This window comes from Phytophthora sojae (assembly GCF_000149755.1).
Source record: "Phytophthora sojae unplaced genomic scaffold PHYSOscaffold_10, whole genome shotgun sequence".
NCBI classification, from domain to species: domain Eukaryota; phylum Oomycota; class Peronosporomycetes; order Peronosporales; family Peronosporaceae; genus Phytophthora; species Phytophthora sojae.
The window spans coordinates 916,086-937,867 of record NW_009258124.1 but is presented as its reverse complement, the minus strand read 5'-3'; the positions used below and the strand labels follow the sequence as shown (position 1 = coordinate 937,867).

Below are 21,782 nucleotides of genomic sequence, written 5' to 3'. Positions count from 1 at the left end.
TTGCCTTGTCAGTACCAACTCAACAGCAAACACTCCCAACCACCCCCTCACCAGACAAACATGGTCCCTATCCGCTTCTCCGCCCTCCTCGTCGCCGCGACCTCCGCCCTCGCTCTGCAAGGTCACGCCGATGCTGCCCCATGCGACGCCGACAACTACTCCAAGGTCGCCGCCGCCGTGCAGACGCTCCACTCAAACTGCGCCGGCTGGGCTGCCTACCTCGCCAGCGGAGGCGTCTGGACGTGCGACTCCACGTGCCGTGATGCCGTCACCAACCTCGTGGATACGCTGCCCGACTGCACGTTCGGCGGTCCGTACGGCCAGAACTACAAGCAAGTCGTCGAGGGCATGGTGGCAACATGCAACGGAGCAGTGCCCGCTGGCTCGGACTTAACCGCAGCGACGAGCTCCACCACCGCCGCGCCCGCTGACTCAACAGCGACGCCCAGCTCGACGACTGCTGCGCCAAGCGTCAACACTAACAGCAGCAACAACAACAGTACGGAGTCGGCAACATCGACGACGACAACGGCCCCCAGCACCACGACCAGCACGGACAACAAGGACTCCACCGACAACGATTCCAGTGCCAGCACCAACACAAACGCCAGTGCCAGTGCCGGCGCCGCTGACACCCCGGCCTCCGAAGTCGCCACAACTTCCGGCGCTAGCTCACAGTCCGCGAGTGCAATGGCTGCGGTGGTGCTGGTCATTGTTGGCTCCCTGCTGCACTAGCTGCTTCATTGCGGCCCGAGTGACGCGCTGTACGTGCAGGTAGTTGCAGACCATTCGTCTACAGAATCTGATCTACAGCTGATACCAAAGTATACACTGTATGCATCAACCACCGTATACACTTCATTTTGTCCAATCCCTGTGTGTTTTATTCGTTCAACCCGCTTTGATCTTAGATCAACTCGAAGAGCAGCAACGCCAAAATGGCGCTTCAGCTGCCGCCGCAGACTGCGTCGCGCGGGATGGAAGTCTGGGCCGTGGAGGGCGTCGCGCACTGCATCCTGCGCTGCCTAGACCTCTCGGCGTTCGACGCCGCTCTACACTTCCTCCAAGCGTCCCCAGAGCTACAGGGATATCTACAGGACAGCTCTCTATGGTCGGAATTGTCGGTTCTCCACTTCAAGGCCCCCCGCGACCTGGAACTGCGCTTCCTAGCGCTGCCCACTCGCGATCGAGGCTGGAACTGGACGGACAGACAACGCACTTGTGTGGAGCTGCAGGAGTTCCTGCAGTCCAAGGACGAGCGGACGCAGTTCCATGAGGCGGTCAAGATCCTGGAAGGAGACATCGGATACATCCACGACATCGACGGGCAACCGATAGACGGCATTGCATTCCCGACCAACTCCCACTTAACCAATCACTATGTGGGTGCAGCCCAAGCTGTGTTTCGCCGAGCGGGCCAGGGTCTGAACGACCATGTGAACGATCCGTCGTTCCGAGGACGACGCCCCACGGGCTCCGCTGTGTCGACGCCGGCATTTGACGCTGGGGTGAAGAAGCTGATCCACTGTGTCGGACCGAGGATCACGATGCCCAACTGCTTTGAACTGTTGGCGACGACGTACGAGAATGCCATGAGTGCGGTGCTGCATGAGGAGTTGACGTGTGTCACAATTGCGTCGATTTCGACGGGGAGTATGGGCGTGCCCTGTGATGAAGGAGCTCAGGTGGCTCTACGCACAATCCAGAAGTTCCTGCGTGCCAATCATTGGGAGGGGAAGATCGGGATCGTGTGCTATGATGAGGCTGTGCTGAAGGCTTTCACGAAGCAGAAGCAGGCGCTCCTTGAGCAGTTCAATGAGCCGCTGGAATTACCATCCGCTGTCCAGGGCAATTTACCTCGCTGGCCGTTCTAGACTCAAGCTTCTACAGCGATCGAAGCTTCGTAACTACACGGTAATATTCCTTAACTTTTTGATATGTCTTGAGTAGCTTCTGCTGCGATGTTCTAGCTCATATTCTCGAGTCAAGGCGTCCACACACACCGAACACGAACGCTGCATCGCTACATTGTCACTCCAAGTCCAATAACAAATCGAAAGCTGCACCACAGCTTTCTTGTCTGGAAACTAGTATGGAAGCCAATGACTTAACGTATATTTTTGTGTATGTAGGATTCACGGCTATCGAGGTTAATATACCTGTACCAGCAACAATCTTCCGCCACCTTATCAGCAAGCGAACTCGCTTGATTCCCATGAAAAATCACAACGAGAACCAAACAGCTGCCGCGTCGGCTTTGGGGAGTGGCGGGATAACGTTGAAGCTCTGCATTACGGTCGCCTTCTCGTCCGTGAACGCTCTCAAAACACGCTCATCGTTGCAAACCACTGCCAGTTTTCCCTGCCAGGTTCGTTTCGCCAAGAACTTCTGAATCGTACGCAGCGCTACCTGAGCCCCTTTCACACAGGGAACGCCGAGGTTGCCCGTGGAAATGGACACCATCGCGACACACTGGAGGTTTTCGCTCACCACTCGATTCATGGCGTTCTCGTACGTTTGACGGAGCAGCTCGTAGCAATCCGCCGTGCCGACACCGGGACCCACACAGTGAATGAGTTTGCTCACGCCAGCTTCAAAGGCTGGAGTGACAACAGCAGACCCCACTGGAAGCCATCTGGACCCATTGGCGAGTCCATCGCGAAAGGCTTGGTCGCCTACAAACTCGTCGAGGCCACGGCCAGCACGACGGAAGACTGCGCCAGCAGACGCGGTATGGGGATTTACTAGCCCCGAGTTGGTCGGAAATGCGATGCCGTCGAGTGGTTTTCCGTCGATATTGTCAATGTGCTGGATATCGCCTTCCACGATAGTCACCGCTTCTTCAAAGCGCGCCAGATCGTCCATAGACTGCAGAAACGCCTGCAATTCGGCACATGCGCGCTCACGGCTAGTCCAGTCCCAGGTCCGACCATGATCCGAGTCGGCGTCAGCGTTCGTCTCCATGTCTCGTTGGCCGCCGAAGTGCACCTTCGAGAGCTCCGACCACAACAGAGCGTCCTGCAAATAGCCTTGGAACTCTGGTTTGTCTTGGAGGAAGCTCAGCACGGCGTCGAAGCTGGCTAAGTCCAAGAAGTGGAGAATGGAGTGGACAATGCCCTCCACGGCCCAGATTTCCATTCCAGTCGGCGCTTGCGAAGGAACCTTGGTGTGGCGGTTGTCGGAGAGATGTGGGTGTTGTTGAGGCGACGGGTTGTGCTTCAGGCTCGTGTTTGAGAAGTGAGCGTTGCTTTCAGTCGAAAAGCTCAACTTCTTCAAGACCTTCACTCTAGCGCTCTTAATGCAGCGTGCTAGCGACGGGTGGTGGTACTGTCGGGGTAGAATAACGACATTTACCAGTGAGAAACGTTGAAACTCCAGGGACGGCAATCAGTAGCAGTTAGAATCCTCGTATGGATATATCCATCCTCCTGTTGCTACGACGACAGATGCATTAATTCACTTTTGATTCTACAAATTTCCAGATTGCAGCTACTCTTCGAAAACATGTACAAAACACTTCAATCGACCAGGTAGCGGCGGGAGCACGTTGAAGCACTTTAGCACTGCCTCCTTCCCCTCCTTGAAAGCCTGCAGGACGCGCTTCTCCTTGCACACAATGGCAATCTTCCCCTGCCAGTCGCTTCCCACCAGGAACTTCTGGATCGTGCGCAGGGCCACTCGCCCTCCTATCATCGCCGAGACCCCGAGACTACCTGTGGACACCGACGCCATGGCAACGCAGTGCAGATTTTCGCGCAGCACCGCGTTAAGAGCATTCTCGTACGTGGCGCCCAGCAGCTCGTAGCACTCCTGCATCATGATGCTGGGTCCAACGCAGTGGATGAGTTTGTCCACGCCCGCATCAAAGGCAGGTGTGACCACAGCTGAGGCGACCGGCCGAGCGCCTCGAAATAAGGAGTCGTGCACGAACTCCTCAAGACCAGGACCCGCTCGCCGGAACACGGCGGCAGCCGCCCCCACGTGGTGGTTGGTCAGATGGGGGTTGGTGGGGAACACGATGGCGTCCAACGGAGCGCCGTCGATGTCGGAAACGTGCTGGAGGTCGCCTTCCACGACAGTCACGGTTTCGTGAAAGCGGCGTCGGTCGCCCCGCGACTGTAGAAAGAGTTGAAGCTCGACGCATATTGGCGCTGGGCTGGTCCCTGCACTGCCGACCTTGGTTTTGGGGTGATAGAATCCCTTGTACTTGCAGTCGTGCGTCGCGACGACCACCGAAATGAAGTTGAGAGAGTTGGGTCCACAGAGCGCCGTCCTGCAGATATCCGTGCAGCTCTGGAACCGCTTGGATGACGTGCAACACGGTATCGATCGTTGATACGTCCAAGCAGCGCAGGATGCAGTGGGCGACGCCCTCCACGGCCCAGAGTTCCATTCCACGTGACGCTAGCGAGGACAGAGCGCGGCTCTGCAGTGCTGAAGTGGGTTGAACCGACTGAAATGGGTTGAAAATGAAATGCAGGGATTGGACAAAATCTCATCTGTATACCGTATACTTATCCTGAGTGAGATTGTACACATGTACTCACAGTCCACGACCGATCGAGAGGTTTTTTCTAACCCCTACATGTTTTGGCATCACAAAAACCGCCTCGCTTCCCTGATTGCGAAAATGTGCGTCTCACTGTTTAGCACGGCGTCGTTTCCACAGAAACAGCAGTCCAATTTTCCCTGATTTATATAATAACCACCCCTTAATATGTGCGCTGATTATAAATATGCCTTGCATTTGGGCCAATCATTACCACCCCTATGATTTTTCTCGGCCAATGATAAGGCAGCGGATTAGTCGCAGAGTCATGATCGTAGAGAAATGATACTCTGGACGGATGCTCGTTATCCTCATTCTTCCACCGATAGATCGAAAGATGACGTACAGGGCTACAAATGTATCGGATCATATTTCTTAGAATCAGTGTCTAGACTTACTTATGGCTATCTAAAATATTAGCTAGTGTAGTCATCACTAGCACTGCTTTCGTCGCTCTCGGAGCTGTCCGAATCCTCGTTTTCACTGCGGCTATCATAACTTTTGATCTGAGCATTCAGATCCACCAAGTGGGCTCTTGCTTTGTCAATGCAGCCTTGAACAGTTTTCGACGACAAAGTTTTGAAAGCTGTATCAAGCCGACTTCTGACCTGTTGGAATGCAGTATCCTTGGTGTACTAATCGCGTTACTTCCGGTATTGGTACAAAATTGTATCCCCTTTAATATGATGCAATCGGTTTGAGAAGGTAAAAACCGGGGCGGGAGTTTTGGCGCGAATCCCCACACACCAGTCATTGCGGCAGTGCTGTTGCGGGGAGCCAGAAGTGCGCCATAACTCAATTGGGACTGAGGATCACAAGCAGCTCTACGAGAGCGCGCCATGAAGGTTGGACGTCGACAGAGTCTACGGCGAGACCCCGTTTGAGCAAGGCAAGTAGCAGCACCATGTGTACGCGCCACAGCATGGCGTACGTCAGCACCTGCCAGAGGGAAGACCGACCGATTCTCTGGCCAACACGTCCGAGCGTCTTGACCGGTTGCTCCTCATCGTCATCAGTCAGGTGCGCTGCATACACGCAGACACCCAGATGAGCGCGCTGGAGGCATGTCTGATTCTATCGCTGCTATGACGCTGGGCTCTTGAGGATACGTATGCCTTGCTGGTATGTATACTATAGATCTATGATGCAGAGACTTGTTGTTACTATCTGCGGAGTAACTCCACTACTAGTACCAGCAAGTCAGGGAGGGCGAGCCTCCTTGGGCAGCTGTAGCCTTTAGATTCGCGCGCATGTGTGTGGCACAAGGCGGGATTCCCCCCTAAAATTATAGCAGCTCTTCGGGAATGGTCGGACCACGATACCGGAATCGGGAGCGCTTACTGTACTGCATCAGCGCTCACGATGGAAATTGAAGAGCGAATTGATTATTTATGGAGTCTGCTACGCTTGTCACGCTCTTGTGGCCATTCATTTTGGGTCGTAATTGGCGGTTTTGTAACCACTTCAACGCTGCGCGCAGTGAAAACACGATACATGTAGGGGAACGAAAGCTCGTGCCAGAAGTAGATTAGTATAGCCAGTTAGCAATTTCTTCAGTACTTTTTACCCGCCACTCCACGACCGCGACAGAACTGCAACGGCGAACACTACGAAGCAGTGCTAACGCAGTTCGCGGCTGCCTACCTGCGGAAGCACGGCGTTTTAAACTAGTTGCGAAGCGAAGCTAACCGGTACTGTACGTGGCAGATGGTGTTATCGCCCCTTACCATGACAAAAAAATGTCACCGATGTTTTGTGCTTTTTTCCCCTCCACGATCCTTCGTACCTGTCCTTCTTGCTGTAACAATACGCAGTCATCAAGGCCTCGACATTTATTTTCGTACGAACGCCATCATCGAGGTAAAACACAATCTCCAACACGATGAACGCGTATACAGCTCCGCGTCCCTCGTATTCGTTACCCCAATCATGCGAACGCGGTCAATCTGATCGTCTGGACCACTTGTCGTATATTTTGTTGTCCACGTCGTTCCACTCGTAATATTTGCCTTGGTCACGGAACCGCGTGACTGGCCGGTCACCTCCAACGCGGAACCACACCACGGGCACCTTGTTCACGACTGCCAAGTGTTATAGAAACAATTCAAGGACAAGAGGCAACTCTTGCCAATTAACGAAGTTTACTCCACATGATGGTGTTTGTTGGAAAACTGCAGTACCGAATTTGTTTTGTAGAGGGATACACCCTACCGGAGCTAAAATACCAGACGCCCGATTTTGTAAAAAAAAAAACGAATCGGCACCGGACGCCCAGTTGTATTTATCAAAATTACTAAACCGAGCACTCTACCTCAAGTCTCTCAAGGCCGAATCTCACCAATGCGGCTGCCGACACAGGCCCACTTATTAGTTTGTTCGCCGCCACCACCCCAACTTGAGATCGAAGCTCAGTAGAGCAAGCTTTGCGTTTGTTCCTGCCGCCGACAGAAGCACCCCCAGCAGCTATAGAGCTAAACGACGAGCCCATCTTAACACCACTACTCTTCTCCCTTGATACTTTTCTGTAGGTAGACCCGGAAAGAACGTATCTACAGTGAAACAAACATTGCAGTGTAGTCTCAAGTGCTCGACAATAGCCTTCTTCATTGCAGCAGTGTAAAATGGTAGGGCCCGCGTCGTTCCACCTGACTTGACCTCCAGGCAGGCGAGGGTGACTTGGTGGCGCCCGCGCCGTTGCGGAAATGATCGCGCGCTGAGCGGCCGAGAGTGCAAAAATTACTGGCTTGAAACTGGTGTATCCCTCAACAAGTCAAGGCCTGTCAATCTGAAGACACAATTGTGATTGGCTAATACTACCCTGCATCCCATGGGTGAGTGTATCCCTCTACAAAACAAATTAGGTAAACAAACGCAAACGTCGTTACACATGCAACGTATTTTATTAAAGGGCAAATGGGGTTACTTTGTGTACAAAAGGATGATTGCTATTCAGGTTTCTAGGAGTGCCCATTTTCAACCCAGAAAAAGATCGAAATCAGTGGCGAAAGTGGTACTGTGTGACGTCAAGAGCTCGTACAGTGGGAGCCTTCCAAAACCTTTTCATCGACATAAAATGTTTCGCTAAATTAGGGGTTGTCAATGCTGGCAGCAACAAGTCACTTTTTTTTCTGCGCAAGTCGGCTGATTTTTTCCTGGCCTGTGATTGGCTGAAAAAAATCTCGCTAACGGAACAAAAATTCGCGCATGACGGCCCGCAGCAGCAACAACTTTTTTTCTGCTGGCAGCGGTGAAGGGTCGCCTTCACCAGCGTCTCAGGTTAAAAATAAAACACCAGTAGAGCGATCCCTTCGCTTCCAAGGTCGAAGGGTGCCTTCTGTCTGCGATGACGGCTTGCCGTGCCCTTGGACATGGGCATTTCGATCAACCCGCGCAGAAAATCTTCACTTACTGCTGCGCGGGCCAAACAGGGTAGTCAATGGCCGCTCTTAGCGATTGGCTTTAAATATTTTTGTCCGATTTGGGCAGAAAAAATTGGGGAAACTGTGTTTCGGGCCCGTTATTTTAAAATAATGCCGAATCGGGTCCGTAATTTTCAAATCAAACGTTCGTTTCGTTTTTTTGACATAGCCAAGGTACCCTGTATCCAAAGTGCACCCTGTAACTATTCCACACCCTATTGCCATCCGTACCCAATTGCAAATTTTACGGTTCTTTTTTTCTAAATGCACATAAAAAATTCATGTTCAATGCTAAAACAATAATCGTTTAGGCACAAGATAAGGTTCCACTGCTTACAAACTAGTGATAAAAAGCTTCTTTATATTTCAGAGAATATTACCAACATACTCTACTTCTGATTATAAACGCTAAAACTAGTTTCAGCATTGCTGTTTTACGCTATACTGCAAGTAAATTAACGCGTTGAATTACGGATAAGCATGCCATAAAACTGCATTTGGCATTCATACATGAATATGTAGACTGATAAAAATAGTGTACAAGAATATTTTTTTAATGAAACCATTATAGTAGTAGTCCTACGCTTTGACGTATTCATTTTCCTAAACGGCTGTTGTTAGTGCTTATTTTATATAATATCAGCATTCTCTACAGTGGAAATATACTTATTATTTCATATCTCGTGGTACAACTTTGGAACAGGGAAGAGGAAACATTTTTGGAACAGGGTACACTTTGGTACGTTTTTTTCCAAAATTCGAATTTTTTTCATAAAAATGTTCGGTTCGAAAATTACGGACCCGATTCGGAAATATTTTAAAATAACGGACCCGAAACACAATTTCCCCAAAACAATTGCTGCCAGCATTGAAAACCCCTATTCATCTCTAAATATAAATCGTGCAGAGGTCGATATATGCAAGAGGTCGGGCTTTATGCGCAGCCTGTGGCCTTCGGCATCGATTCATCGTCCCGGAGCGACACACTCCTTCGGGCATCAGCAGTGTGACCATTACCTCGGCACCAGGGGTGGGTTGAGTTATAACTGAACAACAATGAACAACAATGAAGCGAAGCTGGTTGTGCGTTCAAATGGCACCCTGGTCATTATAGAGTCACTGCAGCACTGCATAAGTACAAACATTCATAGTAGGTCAGATAGGTTTCCGGCGGATTTCATACATTTCTGCTGAGTGTACTCGATTAAAGGTACTACTAAATATTCATTTTAGTTGAAAAGCCTCGCCTGGTACAACGATTATCCATCGGGCTAATAAACCGATCGGAAGACAGGGAGCATAAGTAGCTCCATGTGGCTTCCACGCGCGAAACATGTAACCGCGTTGTCTCTACTCTGCCTAACAAATTCTCATTGCTCGGAGCCAGTGCAATGTCCCAATCTTCGCCCGATATGTTTTCCTGCAGTAAGCTTCATCACTTCTCGTTTTGCCTTCACGTCCCCAAGCACCGCTCCAAGAATACCCTGACGGCAGCAACAATTTTTTGCTTTCCTTGGCAATAGCGTCATCCCAGCGCGCAAACGTTTTAGCCGCGACCTTTTCTTTCATGAGCATGTCGTCAAGGTGGGTCGCGGTGATACGTTCGAGAATGCCTTTGCCTTTCAAGAAGTCCAGCATTCGTTCTTCATCTTCCGCCGCGGCAGCGTGGTAGCTTCTTAGAAACCGGTTTTCGCCCCCGACTTGGGTAGCAACGCCAGCGGGCTGCAAATGGGACGCCTCTCTTTCCAGGTTCGTGGGAACCGCAGCCAACGTAGTACCGCAGCTGGCAAAGAAGGTAGCTGCCGCCACAAGGGGAATGCAGTTGCATGCGGCACCTGAGTGTTGTTTGTGTCAACGACACCAATAGAAGGGATCATGAGCAGGACCTAAATGATGGAAGGCTAGGAAGTCGACTGAAGAGCGCGGCGATGTAGGAGACTCAAGTTGTTTGTTGGTTAGCAGGTAAAAGTGAGAATGAGGAGGAACTAGAGCTAGGAGCTCGGACTACATGTAGGGCTATCCTCTTGGTCTCCTCTGTGGTGCTGTGAAGTAGTTGTAGCTGGCTGGAAGTACTCGTTGCCTGTCCTCTCAGCTGGATTGAAATGAGCATGCGCAGTAGATGTTTTTCCCGCGTGTGTGCGTCCGTCGCTCTCGCTGGCCGCATATCACCGGAGTAATGCTTGCACGAATTTGATGTTGCAACACTAAAAACAGTAGCCACAGGGAAGCGCAGCTTGTTCCTAAGCATCAATCGAATCGAAATGCCATTTGAACTGCCACTCACTGAACTGCAAAAAAAAAGTAAACTTCGGGACGTCAGGTGCTATCTTTCAGTCAATTCAAAGTCTGCATCGCCCGCAGCACAGTCCTTTCAATGAGTTGGTCGCCATTCTTCCCGCTCACAACAATGGGGACAGCTTCCAGCAGCGAGGCCTCAGCACCCAGCTTCTTCTCATTGTAGTCAAAGTCACGCTTAGCCACCAGAAACTCCGCAGAATCTCAGCCTCGGCATTCGCCATAATCTTCGCCGCCTCCTTCTCCGCGGCTTGAATCTTCGCTTCAGCGCGAACTTTCGCTGCATCCACGAACCGATCGAAGTTTGCTTTGAGGCTTTTCAGCTCCGCGATGGGCAGCGCCTTGCGCTCCACCGTCTGCGCTGTTGCACTAGCAACAGCATTGGCCTTGTCTCCCTCCGCAGCCTTAACCTTGTTCTCATTCAGCGATACATGCTCGGCGATCATCACTTGGGCTTTAGCCTCAGCCATCGTGCGTCTCTGGTCGCGAATAATCGCCGCGCGCTCGCTCTCCGCCCGCAGATTCTGGATCGCGCGGTCGTTCTTCTTCTCCAGCGCCGTGAGCTTCTGGGTCTCCTGGTTCACCAGGATCCGCATCTGGTTCTCCTGGTTTTTCTCCTGCTCCTCCATCCGCGTCTTAAACGCCGTCGTCTCCTCCAGAGTCGTAGATAACGCTCTCGGGAGCGAGACGTTGGTCACTTTGACGTTCTGAATGAAGACGCCGTAGGATTTCAACTTGGCGTTGAGGTCCGTCTTCATCCCCACCGCGAACTCCTCGCGTAGATCGTGGACTTGATCGTGGCGCACCGAGTGCACAAGACCGCGGATAGCCTCCTCCGTGAGACTGTACAGCAGCTCGTCGAACCGATGAGCCCCCAAATTGTACACGAACGTGTACGCGTCGTTCTCGGTTGGTCCGATCTGGAAGCTGATGGAGATGTCAATGTCCACCATGACGTTGTCGGACGTGGGGCACCCGTGCACCGGATTCGAGAAAGTTACGGCTTGTTTAGTCACAACGTGCGAGACGCAGTACCACGACGGCCAAAACATCTTGAGCCCGGGCTTCATCATTCCAGCGTGAGCATTCCACTTCTGCTTGAGCACCCACCTGCAAAATAATTAACTCGTTAGTAAAAAACTCATGGGATCCTCCCCAGTTTTTGGTAAGTACAGGCCGGACGGGATTTTCATGAAGACTGTCATGATCGTCGGGTCACGAGGCGTGAGGACAATGGAGATCTGGCCGTCTTGCGCTTGGGCATTGAAAAGCTTCATGGCCTCGATAGGCCAACCATCGTGATCTCTTTGCGTTAGCCAGGAATTTCGAGGCTGAAAGTGTACTAACGGGTTGGTCTAACTGATGGATGGATATTGACTCGCCACGGTGGGAGTGTTGCAGTCTCCCAAGGTCAAATTCTTTCAACTGTATTTCATTCTTCTCCTTGAGTTCATTCCCGAAATTTCTGACAAAGGACAGAGTCTTCGATGGGCTGTTGGAGCAGTAAACTCGACGAGCCGTTGCCGGGGCAGCACCAAACGCGCTTGTTGTACCGTAGTACACGGCGTGTGGACGGAGTCAACCGCCTCTACGGTGCCTGTCGCCATGGCAACACGGTGGTGATCATCAATCCCGGTCGAAGTCCCGTCAAGCCTTACATCCGCGTGCCCGAAGGCACCTACGCGCTCGTGTAGCATCAAGGCCAGGACGTCGACTACGTGAAGCCCGATGGTTCACGCACACCCGTGTGGCCTCCAGGTGTGCACTTCGCCTCGCTGTTCACCCAGGTCTCCCAGCTTGTGACCAAGCAGTACATCGTGTTCGACACACCCGTGAAGGGCTGCAAGACCGCGGACGACGTGACTGTGGGCATCGACATGTGCCTGATCCTCCGCATTATGGGCGACGAATCCAAAGGTGAAGACCCGGAGCTTGTTCGTCGCTTTGTGTACGAATTGGAGCCGAACGGGCTGGAGATCCAGCTCCGAGCCGCTCAAGACGCGGCCGTACGAGCGCTGGCCCGCAGCGTGGAGCACACGGAAGTGTATCAACTCCGAGACGGTACGATGCGCGAGAGGTTCAAGACTGGGGCGTTGAACTTCCGCACGAATCGGCTCGCAATTGACGAGTTTAACTCTCCAAGGGAGGACGACGAAACGAAAGAGGAAGGAGATGAACCGAAGGAGAAGGAGAAGAAGGTGCTCTATTGCGTCACGGAAGACATCAAACGCAGCTTGAATGAGCAGTTTAACACCTACGGGGTGCAAATTACCAGTGTTGCTATCACCAACGTCACTTTGCCGGAGGAATTCCAGACGCAGATGCAGAACCGCACGACGCATTTGAGTGCGATCAAGGAGCAGAAGATGAAGCAGCTGAGCGACATGCAGATGCTGCAGTACAAGGAGGAGCTCGACACGACCAAGCTGAAGCGCAAGATGGTGTACATGGAGGAGGATCAGACTGGCAAGGCCAAGTGTGCGGAGATCCGCAAGGGAATCGACTTGATCAACGCTCAGACGCAGCTCGCGGACGGGGAAATTAGCCAGAAGACTGCTGTGGTCTGCAACCATCGCGACGTTGAGGCAGCGCTCAAGATCGCGGAGATTGAAGCGGAGACTGTGCGGATTTCGACCGAGATCAACGCCCACTGCGACGCGGAGATCCAGTTGATTAACGCGGAGAAGGCTGCGCTGCAGATGAAGCTCGACGCTATCACGGACGAGATCAACGCCACTGCCGAGGCCAAAGCTGCGGAGATCATTGCACGTGCCGAGGGTGCAGCCGCGGGAAAGATGGAGAAATACCGCAAGTTCAAGCTCGAAATGAAGAAGTTGGACGTGATCGGAGCGCTGGCCAAGAACAAGAAGACAGTCATTTCGGGGATACAGCCAACAGTTTGCTGTCGGAGGTGCTGGTGGCGGATCGCCAAAGGAATGTGATGCTCAACGCTGACAAGTTGGGGAAGAAGCACACGGAGGACGGAGGTTGCTGTCAAAATAACAACGAGGGCTGTCTCGACCTATCGAGCGACTAGGAGGCAGTCATCCCGGCAACATTCATGTTATGTTAGGAGGCTTCCGATCTGGCCGACAAGATCTACAATTGAGTATCATTTTTTTTACACGGTCGCAGATTCATCTACTTTCTGGACTATCCTGGGTATTAACGATGAGTTTTACTGGAAAACTACTTTACCAATTGGAGCATTTCCACTGCTTTGGAATACATATGTATTATTAATAGTAGAGGGCGTTTGCGCCAGTACACCATTTCCCGGTCAAGTTGATGGTAAAACTTGCAATTTGACCGGGAAATGGTGTACACCGTCGGCGGCCATTTAGTAAGAACCAGCGTGGTTCATTCTGCAACTGTTCTTCCCAGCCGACCACGTCCAATATGCGTCTCTCCTGCTTTGTGATGGTCGCAAAGACCTCTTTGCCGTCAGCGAGAGCTTCTGCCCGGATGCCAACGAAGTCGACCAGCTCTCATCAATCCAAGACAACAATGGACGTCCAACTCGGCTCTTGAGGTCTGAGGCGAAGGTGACCATGGAGTTAAAAGGGCTTCTTCACGACAGCGCGCAGTCAAAAACGTTTCTCCAACAATGGCTAAACGAGGACGAATCCGTGGAGAGCGTTGCTACGAAGCTGCGGGTGTACAACTTGCAGCATAACGTAGCAGTCCAACACCCAAACTGGAATGCCCTGGTCAAGTATGCGAGGATGTCAGCTCGCGCGAGACACTTCGCAAAGTTTGGCACGGGTTACCACAGCAAGGCGAAGACACAGGAGTGGCTGACACGATGGGCTATGCAAGGCAAATTCGACGACTACGTTGCTGGCAAGTTGGGGGTGTCGAAGCTCCCAAAGGGTCAGTACAAGAATCACGAGAATTACAAAGCGTTCAAGCTGTTCCAGGAGTATCGAAAAAGCGTTGAGAATACGCGAGCAAAGCTAGCGAATATCTAGCCTACCGTCTTCCCTCATACTACAGTAGACGCCTAGGCGTTCTAAAAAAATAGAACGCCTAGTGGGGGTTCTATTTGAATAAAAGGCCTAGGCGTTATATTCAATTGAAACTACGAAACTCTGAAGGATGCAAAAGGTAGGCGTTGTATTCAAGTAAATCTAAAATCCCTGAAGGTTGGTAGTGGCTTCTAAGGCGCCCAGCTGCTCAACCCATTTCCGAACTATCGACGGCGAGGGTATCTTGAGTTTTGCGGCAAGGGCGGCAAACCCAAAGCCGTCGACACCCTTCTTGTACTCTCCAGCAACACTGCGCTAGAATCCGATACTATAGCTATTACGCTTTTTCTTGGCTGACATTCTTGGCGTGGGCTTTTGTGTCGCGGGAGGGCGATTGTATAATGATACGACAAAACAAGAGCTCGACTTCCGCTCGTATGGCTGGCAGTCGGCACAGTGGTGCTACCTCGTCCAAATGGCAGCAGAATTGTTGGCAACTACTAACGTTAATAAGAGTTGTGTTTTTGGACTGTGAAAATACCGGCAGGCCAGCTGGCAATGCGTACCGAGGCATTCGTTGTGCAGCGTCGTAGCTGCACCATGGCGGACGTCTTCCAAACAAATGAACGCACGATTCTAATCGGTGTTTTCACATTGAACGGAAATGCACCCTCCATTTCAAGTAGTACGAAGTCGTACTGGGAGCAGGCCCTCGGCAGTGACGAATTGATAATTGACCCGCCATCAGAGGAGGAGCGAGCCGGCAGTCAACAACGTCATCCCTGCTTTGACTGGTATGGTCATGATAATGTGAATGCTCAACAACCCACGTGGTGGACTACTGTTCGACAGCAGTTGGATCGCCTTCAGCTGGCCGTCTACGAAGCCCCCAAAGGATGGCAACGGTACCCAACCATGACGAAAGGAAGCAAAGTATGGTCAGAGGCAGCATCCTACACTATGGGGCAGGCCAAGGTGTTGCATGAGTCGATTTTCTTCGGTACCTGGGTTACCCTCCGAGAATACTGGGAGTACAGCTGCACCATCGACGCTAATGAACGATCTCAAAGACATTGTCAAACGCTTTTGAGGGATGTGAACCTGGGAATCAAAACGAGACGCCAGCAATGGACTCAACGAACTCAAAGTCAACTGTCCCGCCGCCTCCAAGAACGAAGAGACCAGATTTGTGAGCGTGGCGAACGCTGGCATGACGAACGTAATCAACAACTTGGTACCGACGGCACGACCTGGCGTGTTTGGTATCAAGCTCTTTACTTTACTGCATATTATGCATATGACCTCGACAGCACTGGTGACGCAGTCTCTGCGACTGTGTGATCCGTGCTGTCATGTATGGGCGACTACCGCGGGCGCGTGTTGTTTCAACATGCGATCCGTAGGCGAGGCTGCAGCAGCGCGCAGTATCGAGTGTAGTTAGCCGACTAAACCGCAATAAATTTAAATTTAAATAATAAGAGTTGTGCTACGCTTGGGTAGGCGTTCTATTTTGCTATAGCTTCAATTCGAGGGTGCGATCAGATTCGGGATTGTTGACCAACCTCGAATACAACGCCTAGGCGTCTAGTACGAGGGAAGACGGTAGGGCCTGAGACGGCGCCCCGAATCGTCTGAATACTAATTACATGTACTTCAGTACCTCGAAGTGCTAGACTAGGTAATTGTGGTTTCAAGAGAAAGGAGAAAGACCATGTAGAGAAATGTACGTCATGGTGACTTTCCAGTCGGTTAAGCAAGACCTCAAACAACATTTCGTATCTACCAACACTTACCGACTACAGACAAAATCCTAGCAACGCTGATTCAACAATTACTCTTGTTGGGGTAACTAGGAGCTTCTTCTTCTTCTTCTCCTTCAAGGTTGATGTCAGATACAGAGGAAGTGGAGCTCCATCACAAACATTTTATTGGTCGGAAGAATAATATGTACGCTATTCGTCGTAGTAATGGTTTGACAAGTAGAGGCATCGGTGTTATTGATGCTGGCCTTGAGCACAGTCGGTGCCGTTACTACATCACTGCATCATATTATACTACATGCTGCTCCAGATCACTCAACATGGTACTTACTCATTCCATTCTATTAGCGTTAAAACTATCGATTCGATCTGTCCATTCAGTCCTGAATTATAATTTATACCCTCCTCTTTCAGACACCGATTTTTTCCTGCATGCATGGTTTTCAGAGAGAATAGTTGAAAATCGTGTGGTCATCTGAATTTGCCGTGTCATATTGTCGGCAGGCTGGTATTGTGTGAATCCCCACACTCATTGGAATGAATATTTATGGACTAGATAAAACATCCCACTAAAACTTTGCCAAAAACTACTTCAAGGTTGTGGGATCCAAAATGGATGGTATAGTTTTTTTTTTCGTTCAACATTTTTATCCAAAGCAAACTCAACCCGCCGGTAACACCGTGCAGTCCTATACGGTGACGAACGAATTCATTTAGCGGAGACTCAAAAGAAGCTGCACCTGATGGTATGTCCTCTCCGGAGAAAAGGCGAAAAGCTTGCTGCAGTCGCTCAGGCATTTTACCTCGAAGACTTTGGATGATATTATGCTTGCCACGTGTGAGGCTACATTGCGATCCGCAGGGATCCACCGAGCCCATTTACTACTGGCAGTGTTTTATGTACTACTTGATCCTGTTCTTGTCGAGACAGCTTCGTGGTACACTTGTTACCGATATTTGCTGTTTTATCAAACAGAGTTTTGATGCTCCTACGTCGTCGCTGCACACCGGATTCCTGTGCGAGAGGAAGCCCGGGCGAACAGCGTCAAAGCGAAGGACAAACACCCGGTGTATCCTACTCCTACACGCGATCGAGATCTGCAAGACCTCAGTTTGACTTATCAAACTTGAAACAAATTGCTGGCTTCATCAGGTTACCCAGCAAGTTCAGTTGAGCAGTTAGCCTGGGAGCGCCAAATATTCTAAGTGCACAGATTTTTATTGTTTAATTGCCACCGGTAAGTTTCCGAGCACAATACTGCAATCTAAAGAAATAAAGGATTCTGCCTGGGCATCAGCGGCAGGAAGGAAGGAAATTGCGTTGATTAGCTAGTTGTCGATAACCGTTCTGCTAACTACAAAAGAACTAAAGTGAAACTAAATCCGTGGAATCCTAACCCGACGACGAGTAGGAGGCGGTCGAATCATTCTCTCTGCAATTTTCTTCCCAGTGACCACTTTGCATATGCGCCTCTTCTACTTGTTGGGGGATTCTGGTGATCTCGTTGGCGAGACCATCTCCTCGATTATCAACCAAGCCGCCTAGTTCACAATCCAGGAATCTAACTCGGTTCTTGAGGGCGTATGCGAACGTGACCTTGCAATTCGTAGTTTGTTCATACTGCCAGGAGGCGAAAGAGGTGCTACAGCGCTGGCTAAACAACGGACGAACATTCCTTCTAAGCTGAAGGTGTATTAACACGTGCGTGCCGAGGGTGCAGCCGCGGGAAAGATGGAGAAATACCGCAAGTTTAAGCTACGTGAACGGAGCGCTCGCCAAGAACAAGAAGACGGTCATTTCGGGGGATACGGCCAACAGTTTGCTGCCGGAAGTGATGGTGGCGGATCACCAAAGGAATATGATGGTTAACGTCGATAAGTTGGGGGGCAAACACACCGAGGAGGGGAGTTGCTGTCAAAATAACGAGGGCTGTCTCTATGGAGTGACTAGGAGGCGGCCATCCCGGCAACATTGACGTTATGTTTGGAAGCTTCCGATCTGGCCGACAAGATCGACAACTAAGTATCGTCTTTTGGTACAGCCGCATATTTATCTATTGACGATAAGTTTCTTGCAAAAAATATACCAGTTAGTCAAGGCCCTACTGCTGTATTGTGTTTGATGGTAAGAAGTATTTCCGTGTACCATGAATCGGCGGTAGCCTAGCCACTCAGGATTCCTTAGTTGCGCTCGTTGTGGATATGGAACTGAGTTAGCAGAGTCCCATAGTGCTTGCCTTCCGCAATGATGGCTTGCTCGATCTTGGCCGCCATTTTTCCGTCCTTCTTTATGGCGCTGTTCCAGCGCAGAAAGTTCCTCTCGGCTATTTCCTCGCTTTTGAGCATCTTGTCCAGCTTCTTCTCGCTAATCCCATCAAGGAGGTCTTTCTGTTTCTTAAGAAAATCTAAAAGCCCTCGTGCTGGCGGCGTCTTAGAAGCCGAGCGTTGCGTACGACTGCGAATGGGAAGCCAGACTTGTCGGGTCTGCACCGAACGCACCACCGCAACTGATACAGAATGCAGCCACAGAGAGTAGGATAGCGTGGGCCACGCGCATGGGAACTTGGACTGTTGACTGTGCTGCTTGGGGGCTTGAAAGGCAAACGAGAAGTGAGTCGAGCAATCTTCAGCACGAGGCAGGAGAGAGATCAGGAAGCTCGAGTCGTATCCTCCAATGATGATTTCGAAGGGCAAAACTCTAGGTAAACACTGATTGACGATTTGATAGCTAAGCCTTGCACGTGTGCTATCCAAGTGTTCTAACAGCAGTGGGTGCCTACCAAAAACGGATATAACTCGACATAGAATGCATCTCTAAATTTGTCTCTAAATATCAAATGTGCAGAGGTCGAAATATGTGAGAGGTCGCCTGATAAATGCGTTAGTTGCTAGAAAAAGGACGTCAATACTGAAAGCAAGTCAAATCTAATACGCTGCTATGCAGCGACCCTTCGTTTACTCAGACGTAAAAATCGTCTGAGTAAATATAAGTTTTCTTAAATTTAAATATGTTGGGTGATTTGTTCGTTTTTGGTAGGCGTCCAGTGCAACGTGCCCTAGCTGTATACCTAACTATTGAAAGTCGCTGAGAGGGCTCGAGATAAACATTATTCGGGAACTGTAGAAGCACTTCGCAGATGCTTACCCGCTACTAAGTTAGTACTACGAAGTACAGTACAAACGTGGCGTGGCTTCGATTCCCCTGTTGTACAGTGTATTAATGTCAATTGATTGCTGGTCTCGTATAACCGGCGAGGCTTTGTTCTCAGATACCAGCAAACTCGCCAAGCTCGTTATTCAGGAGAGAAAATCAACAACTCCTCGCTCCTCGTCCTCCCCTTTACGGCCGTTCGGTGGCTTCTCAGGTACCAGTTTTCGCCGACGTCGTCGGCAACACCACAACGGCGTCCAGACGGAGGGCTTGAAAGCTGATGGAGAAGTGAAAGAAAAACAAGGTTTAAGTTCACAATTCAGGAATGCAACTCGGTTCTTGAGGGCGGATGCGAAGGTGGCGATGGATTTCACAGGGTTTATTCAAGACAGCCAGGAGGCAAAACAGTTGCCGCAACGCTGGCTGACCAACGGTGAATCTGTGACGAAGGTTGCTTCGAAGCTGAAGGTGCCCAACTTGCCGCAGGAGGCAGCAGTTCGACACGTAAACTTGAATTATCTAGGCAAGTACATGGGAGTGTGTGTCACGGAACCCCCAACTTTTTTGGTGTGACTTTCCAAAGTTAATTTCGCCCCGAACAACGAGATTTTATCGCACAAAGACGATTTAGAAACAAGTTAATCAATCATTCGGGGCAAACTCGAATACTTCGGCAACTTCCTACGATAAGTTGAAGTTGCCAACCGGCGCCTTCACCTTGCCAGGCCGCCGAGTTCGGCAACAAGTTGCCATGTTACACAACTCACCCAGCAAATTGCTCGAGAGCGCTCATCCCGCCGATTACCTCGGCGAACATCCAAGTCGTGATTGGACGAGCGGCCCGATGGGGTCCACATGAATTTCCCGTAAATTCCCATGGGCCCCATACAAACCGCAGTTGAAAACCGATCCACGACCAAAGGTTCCCATAACCGGAAACACTCGCAACAGCTCTTTCCCCCGAACCCCCGTTTAACACCACTTAAACGATGCTGCCCGCCCTTCGCTCCATCCAGAAGTTGCAGCGTGCCTCGGCTGGCGCCTCGCGTGCCTTTGCCGCCGCCGCCAAGCCCTTTAACGCGGACTCGTACGAGCAGAAGTACCTGGCCAAGACGTACAACCCGGACGGCGTGCGCGGCGAGCCTGGCCTCGTGTTCACGCACGGCAAGGGCAGCAAGCTGTACGACGAGCAGGGCCGCGAGTTCCTGGACTTCTACGCCGGCATTGCTGTCTCGGGCCTGGGCCACGGCGACGAGGACTGGTACAACAGCCTCGTGGAGAATGGCAAGGTGGGTGTGGAGTTTAGACACAACTTTAAGCAATAGCTTAAAGTTCACTTAACCTTTGTGTTGTATGTTGCAATGTTGCAGAAAGTGACACACGTGAGCAACCTGTTCCACTCGAAGGCTCCGCTGGAGCTGGCCAAGACGCTTGTGGACAACTCGTGCTTCGACAAGGTCTTCTTCGGCAACTCAGGCACGGAGGCCAACGAGGGCGCGTACAAGTTCGCGCGCCTGTACGCCAACCGCGTCTCGCAGGGAACGTACGTGACAACTGCAACAAAAAGTCCCTAACCACGTTGCAACATTGCAACAAGTGTATGTCTCTCTAACCTGCAACTTCAACTAACCTTACCACATTTTTCCCCTTAAAAAATACAGGCCTCTGGAGGGCAAGAAGATCGAGTTCATTTCGTTCAAGCACGGTTTCCACGGCCGTACCGCGGCCGCTCTGACTCTGACGCACAAGCCCAAGATTCGTGAGGCCTTCATGCCCCTCGTGCCCGGCGTGCACTACGCCGAGTTCAACGACATCGAGAGCGTCAAGAAGCTCATCTCGGACAAGACGGCCGGTGTCTTCATCGAGCCCATCCAGGGCGAGGGCGGCCTGTACCCGGCCGACCCGGAGTTCATGCGCGAGCTGCGGGCTCTGTGCGACAAGCACGACGCCATGCTCATTGTGGACGAGGTGCAGTGCGGCCTCGGCCGTACGGGCAAGCTCTTCGCCCACGAGCTGTACGACGTGACGCCCGACATCATGACGCTGGCCAAGCCTCTGGCCGGCGGCCTGCCCATTGGCGCCGTGCTCATGTCCAACAAGGTGGCGTCGGCCATCACCCCGGGCCAGCACGGCACCACGTTCGGCGGCAACCCGCTCGTGTGCGCCGTGGCCAACACGGTGCTCCACAAGATCATGGACGAGGACTTCCTGGCCAACGTGCAGAAGCGCGGCAACTACCTGGCCAGCCGCCTGGAGAAGCTGCAGCAGAAGTTCCCCGACAAGGTCGTGGACGTCCGCAAGCCCATCGGCAAGGGCGGCCTGTTCGTGGCCCTCGAGTGCTCCAAGCCCGTGGGCCCGCTCATCCAGTACGCGCTGTCCAAGCAGGTGCTCATCATCTCTGCCGGCGAAAAGTACGTTTGATTTAGAGGCTTGTGAGTGTTGTGTGAACGATTTTCTAACGGGTTTTGGTGTTTTGTTGTTGTTGCAGCACGATCCGTCTGTGCCCGCCCCTTGTTGTGGACGAGAAGGACATCGACCAACTTCTTGAGGTCTTCGAGAAGGCCTTCGAGGAGGACGTCCTGTAAATCGCTGAAGCCGAGCTATAACACACAGAAAAAGTCGAGAAGATTGTAAACTTGA

General features: G+C 51.4%; 11 protein-coding genes across 11 annotated transcripts; 6 read left to right on the top strand and 5 right to left on the bottom strand.

The window, feature by feature from the left end:
* Positions 1 to 60: 60 nt before the first annotated feature.
* On the top strand, positions 61 to 735 carry PHYSODRAFT_339272 (hypothetical protein; the record flags this gene model as incomplete). The annotated part of the gene is made up of 1 exon (XM_009537186.1): positions 61 to 735. One exon carries the CDS (start codon positions 61 to 63, stop codon positions 733 to 735), a length of 675 nt encoding a protein of 224 aa, XP_009535481.1.
* Positions 736 to 938: 203 nt separating this feature from the next.
* Positions 939 to 1,874, top strand: PHYSODRAFT_347954 (hypothetical protein; the record flags this gene model as incomplete). Its single annotated transcript, XM_009537185.1, has 1 exon — positions 939 to 1,874. The coding sequence occupies one exon, from the start codon at positions 939 to 941 to the stop codon at positions 1,872 to 1,874; it is 936 nt and encodes a 311-aa protein (XP_009535480.1).
* Positions 1,875 to 2,223: 349 nt separating this feature from the next.
* On the bottom strand, positions 2,224 to 3,138 carry PHYSODRAFT_524958 (hypothetical protein; the record flags this gene model as incomplete). The annotated part of the gene is made up of 1 exon (XM_009537184.1): positions 2,224 to 3,138. The coding sequence occupies one exon, from the start codon at positions 3,136 to 3,138 to the stop codon at positions 2,224 to 2,226; it is 915 nt and encodes a 304-aa protein (XP_009535479.1).
* A 351-nt stretch (positions 3,139 to 3,489) lies between these two features.
* Positions 3,490 to 4,393, bottom strand: PHYSODRAFT_318738 (hypothetical protein; the record flags this gene model as incomplete). Its single annotated transcript, XM_009537183.1, has 2 exons — positions 3,490 to 4,151; positions 4,177 to 4,393. The coding sequence occupies 2 exons, from the start codon at positions 4,391 to 4,393 to the stop codon at positions 3,490 to 3,492; spliced, it is 879 nt and encodes a 292-aa protein (XP_009535478.1).
* A 5,100-nt stretch (positions 4,394 to 9,493) lies between these two features.
* On the bottom strand, positions 9,494 to 9,780 carry PHYSODRAFT_265344 (hypothetical protein; the record flags this gene model as incomplete). Its single annotated transcript, XM_009537182.1, has 1 exon — positions 9,494 to 9,780. A coding segment is annotated over one exon (287 nt), but the record flags the coding sequence as incomplete, so codon positions are not given.
* A 522-nt stretch (positions 9,781 to 10,302) lies between these two features.
* PHYSODRAFT_318737 (hypothetical protein) lies at positions 10,303 to 11,540 on the bottom strand (the record flags this gene model as incomplete). The annotated part of the gene is made up of 3 exons (XM_009537181.1): positions 10,303 to 10,419; positions 10,440 to 11,373; positions 11,437 to 11,540. 3 exons carry the CDS (start codon positions 11,538 to 11,540, stop codon positions 10,303 to 10,305), a joined length of 1,155 nt encoding a protein of 384 aa, XP_009535476.1.
* A 210-nt stretch (positions 11,541 to 11,750) lies between these two features.
* On the top strand, positions 11,751 to 13,205 carry PHYSODRAFT_252361 (hypothetical protein; the record flags this gene model as incomplete). Its single annotated transcript, XM_009537180.1, has 2 exons — positions 11,751 to 11,951; positions 12,051 to 13,205. 2 exons carry the CDS (start codon positions 11,751 to 11,753, stop codon positions 13,203 to 13,205), a joined length of 1,356 nt encoding a protein of 451 aa, XP_009535475.1.
* A 576-nt stretch (positions 13,206 to 13,781) lies between these two features.
* Positions 13,782 to 14,195, top strand: PHYSODRAFT_445681 (hypothetical protein; the record flags this gene model as incomplete). The annotated part of the gene is made up of 1 exon (XM_009537179.1): positions 13,782 to 14,195. A coding segment is annotated over one exon (414 nt), but the record flags the coding sequence as incomplete, so codon positions are not given.
* A 3,977-nt stretch (positions 14,196 to 18,172) lies between these two features.
* Positions 18,173 to 18,548, bottom strand: PHYSODRAFT_339268 (hypothetical protein; the record flags this gene model as incomplete). The annotated part of the gene is made up of 2 exons (XM_009537178.1): positions 18,173 to 18,356; positions 18,445 to 18,548. 2 exons carry the CDS (start codon positions 18,546 to 18,548, stop codon positions 18,173 to 18,175), a joined length of 288 nt encoding a protein of 95 aa, XP_009535473.1.
* A 663-nt stretch (positions 18,549 to 19,211) lies between these two features.
* PHYSODRAFT_305714 (hypothetical protein) lies at positions 19,212 to 19,715 on the top strand (the record flags this gene model as incomplete). The annotated part of the gene is made up of 1 exon (XM_009537177.1): positions 19,212 to 19,715. The coding sequence occupies one exon, from the start codon at positions 19,212 to 19,214 to the stop codon at positions 19,713 to 19,715; it is 504 nt and encodes a 167-aa protein (XP_009535472.1).
* A 416-nt stretch (positions 19,716 to 20,131) lies between these two features.
* Positions 20,132 to 21,766, top strand: PHYSODRAFT_564720 (hypothetical protein; the record flags this gene model as incomplete). The annotated part of the gene is made up of 5 exons (XM_009537176.1): positions 20,132 to 20,431; positions 20,513 to 20,685; positions 20,804 to 20,921; positions 20,970 to 21,553; positions 21,631 to 21,766. The coding sequence occupies 5 exons, from the start codon at positions 20,132 to 20,134 to the stop codon at positions 21,725 to 21,727; spliced, it is 1,272 nt and encodes a 423-aa protein (XP_009535471.1). The 3' UTR covers positions 21,728 to 21,766.
* Between the last annotated feature and the right edge of the window lie 16 nt (positions 21,767 to 21,782).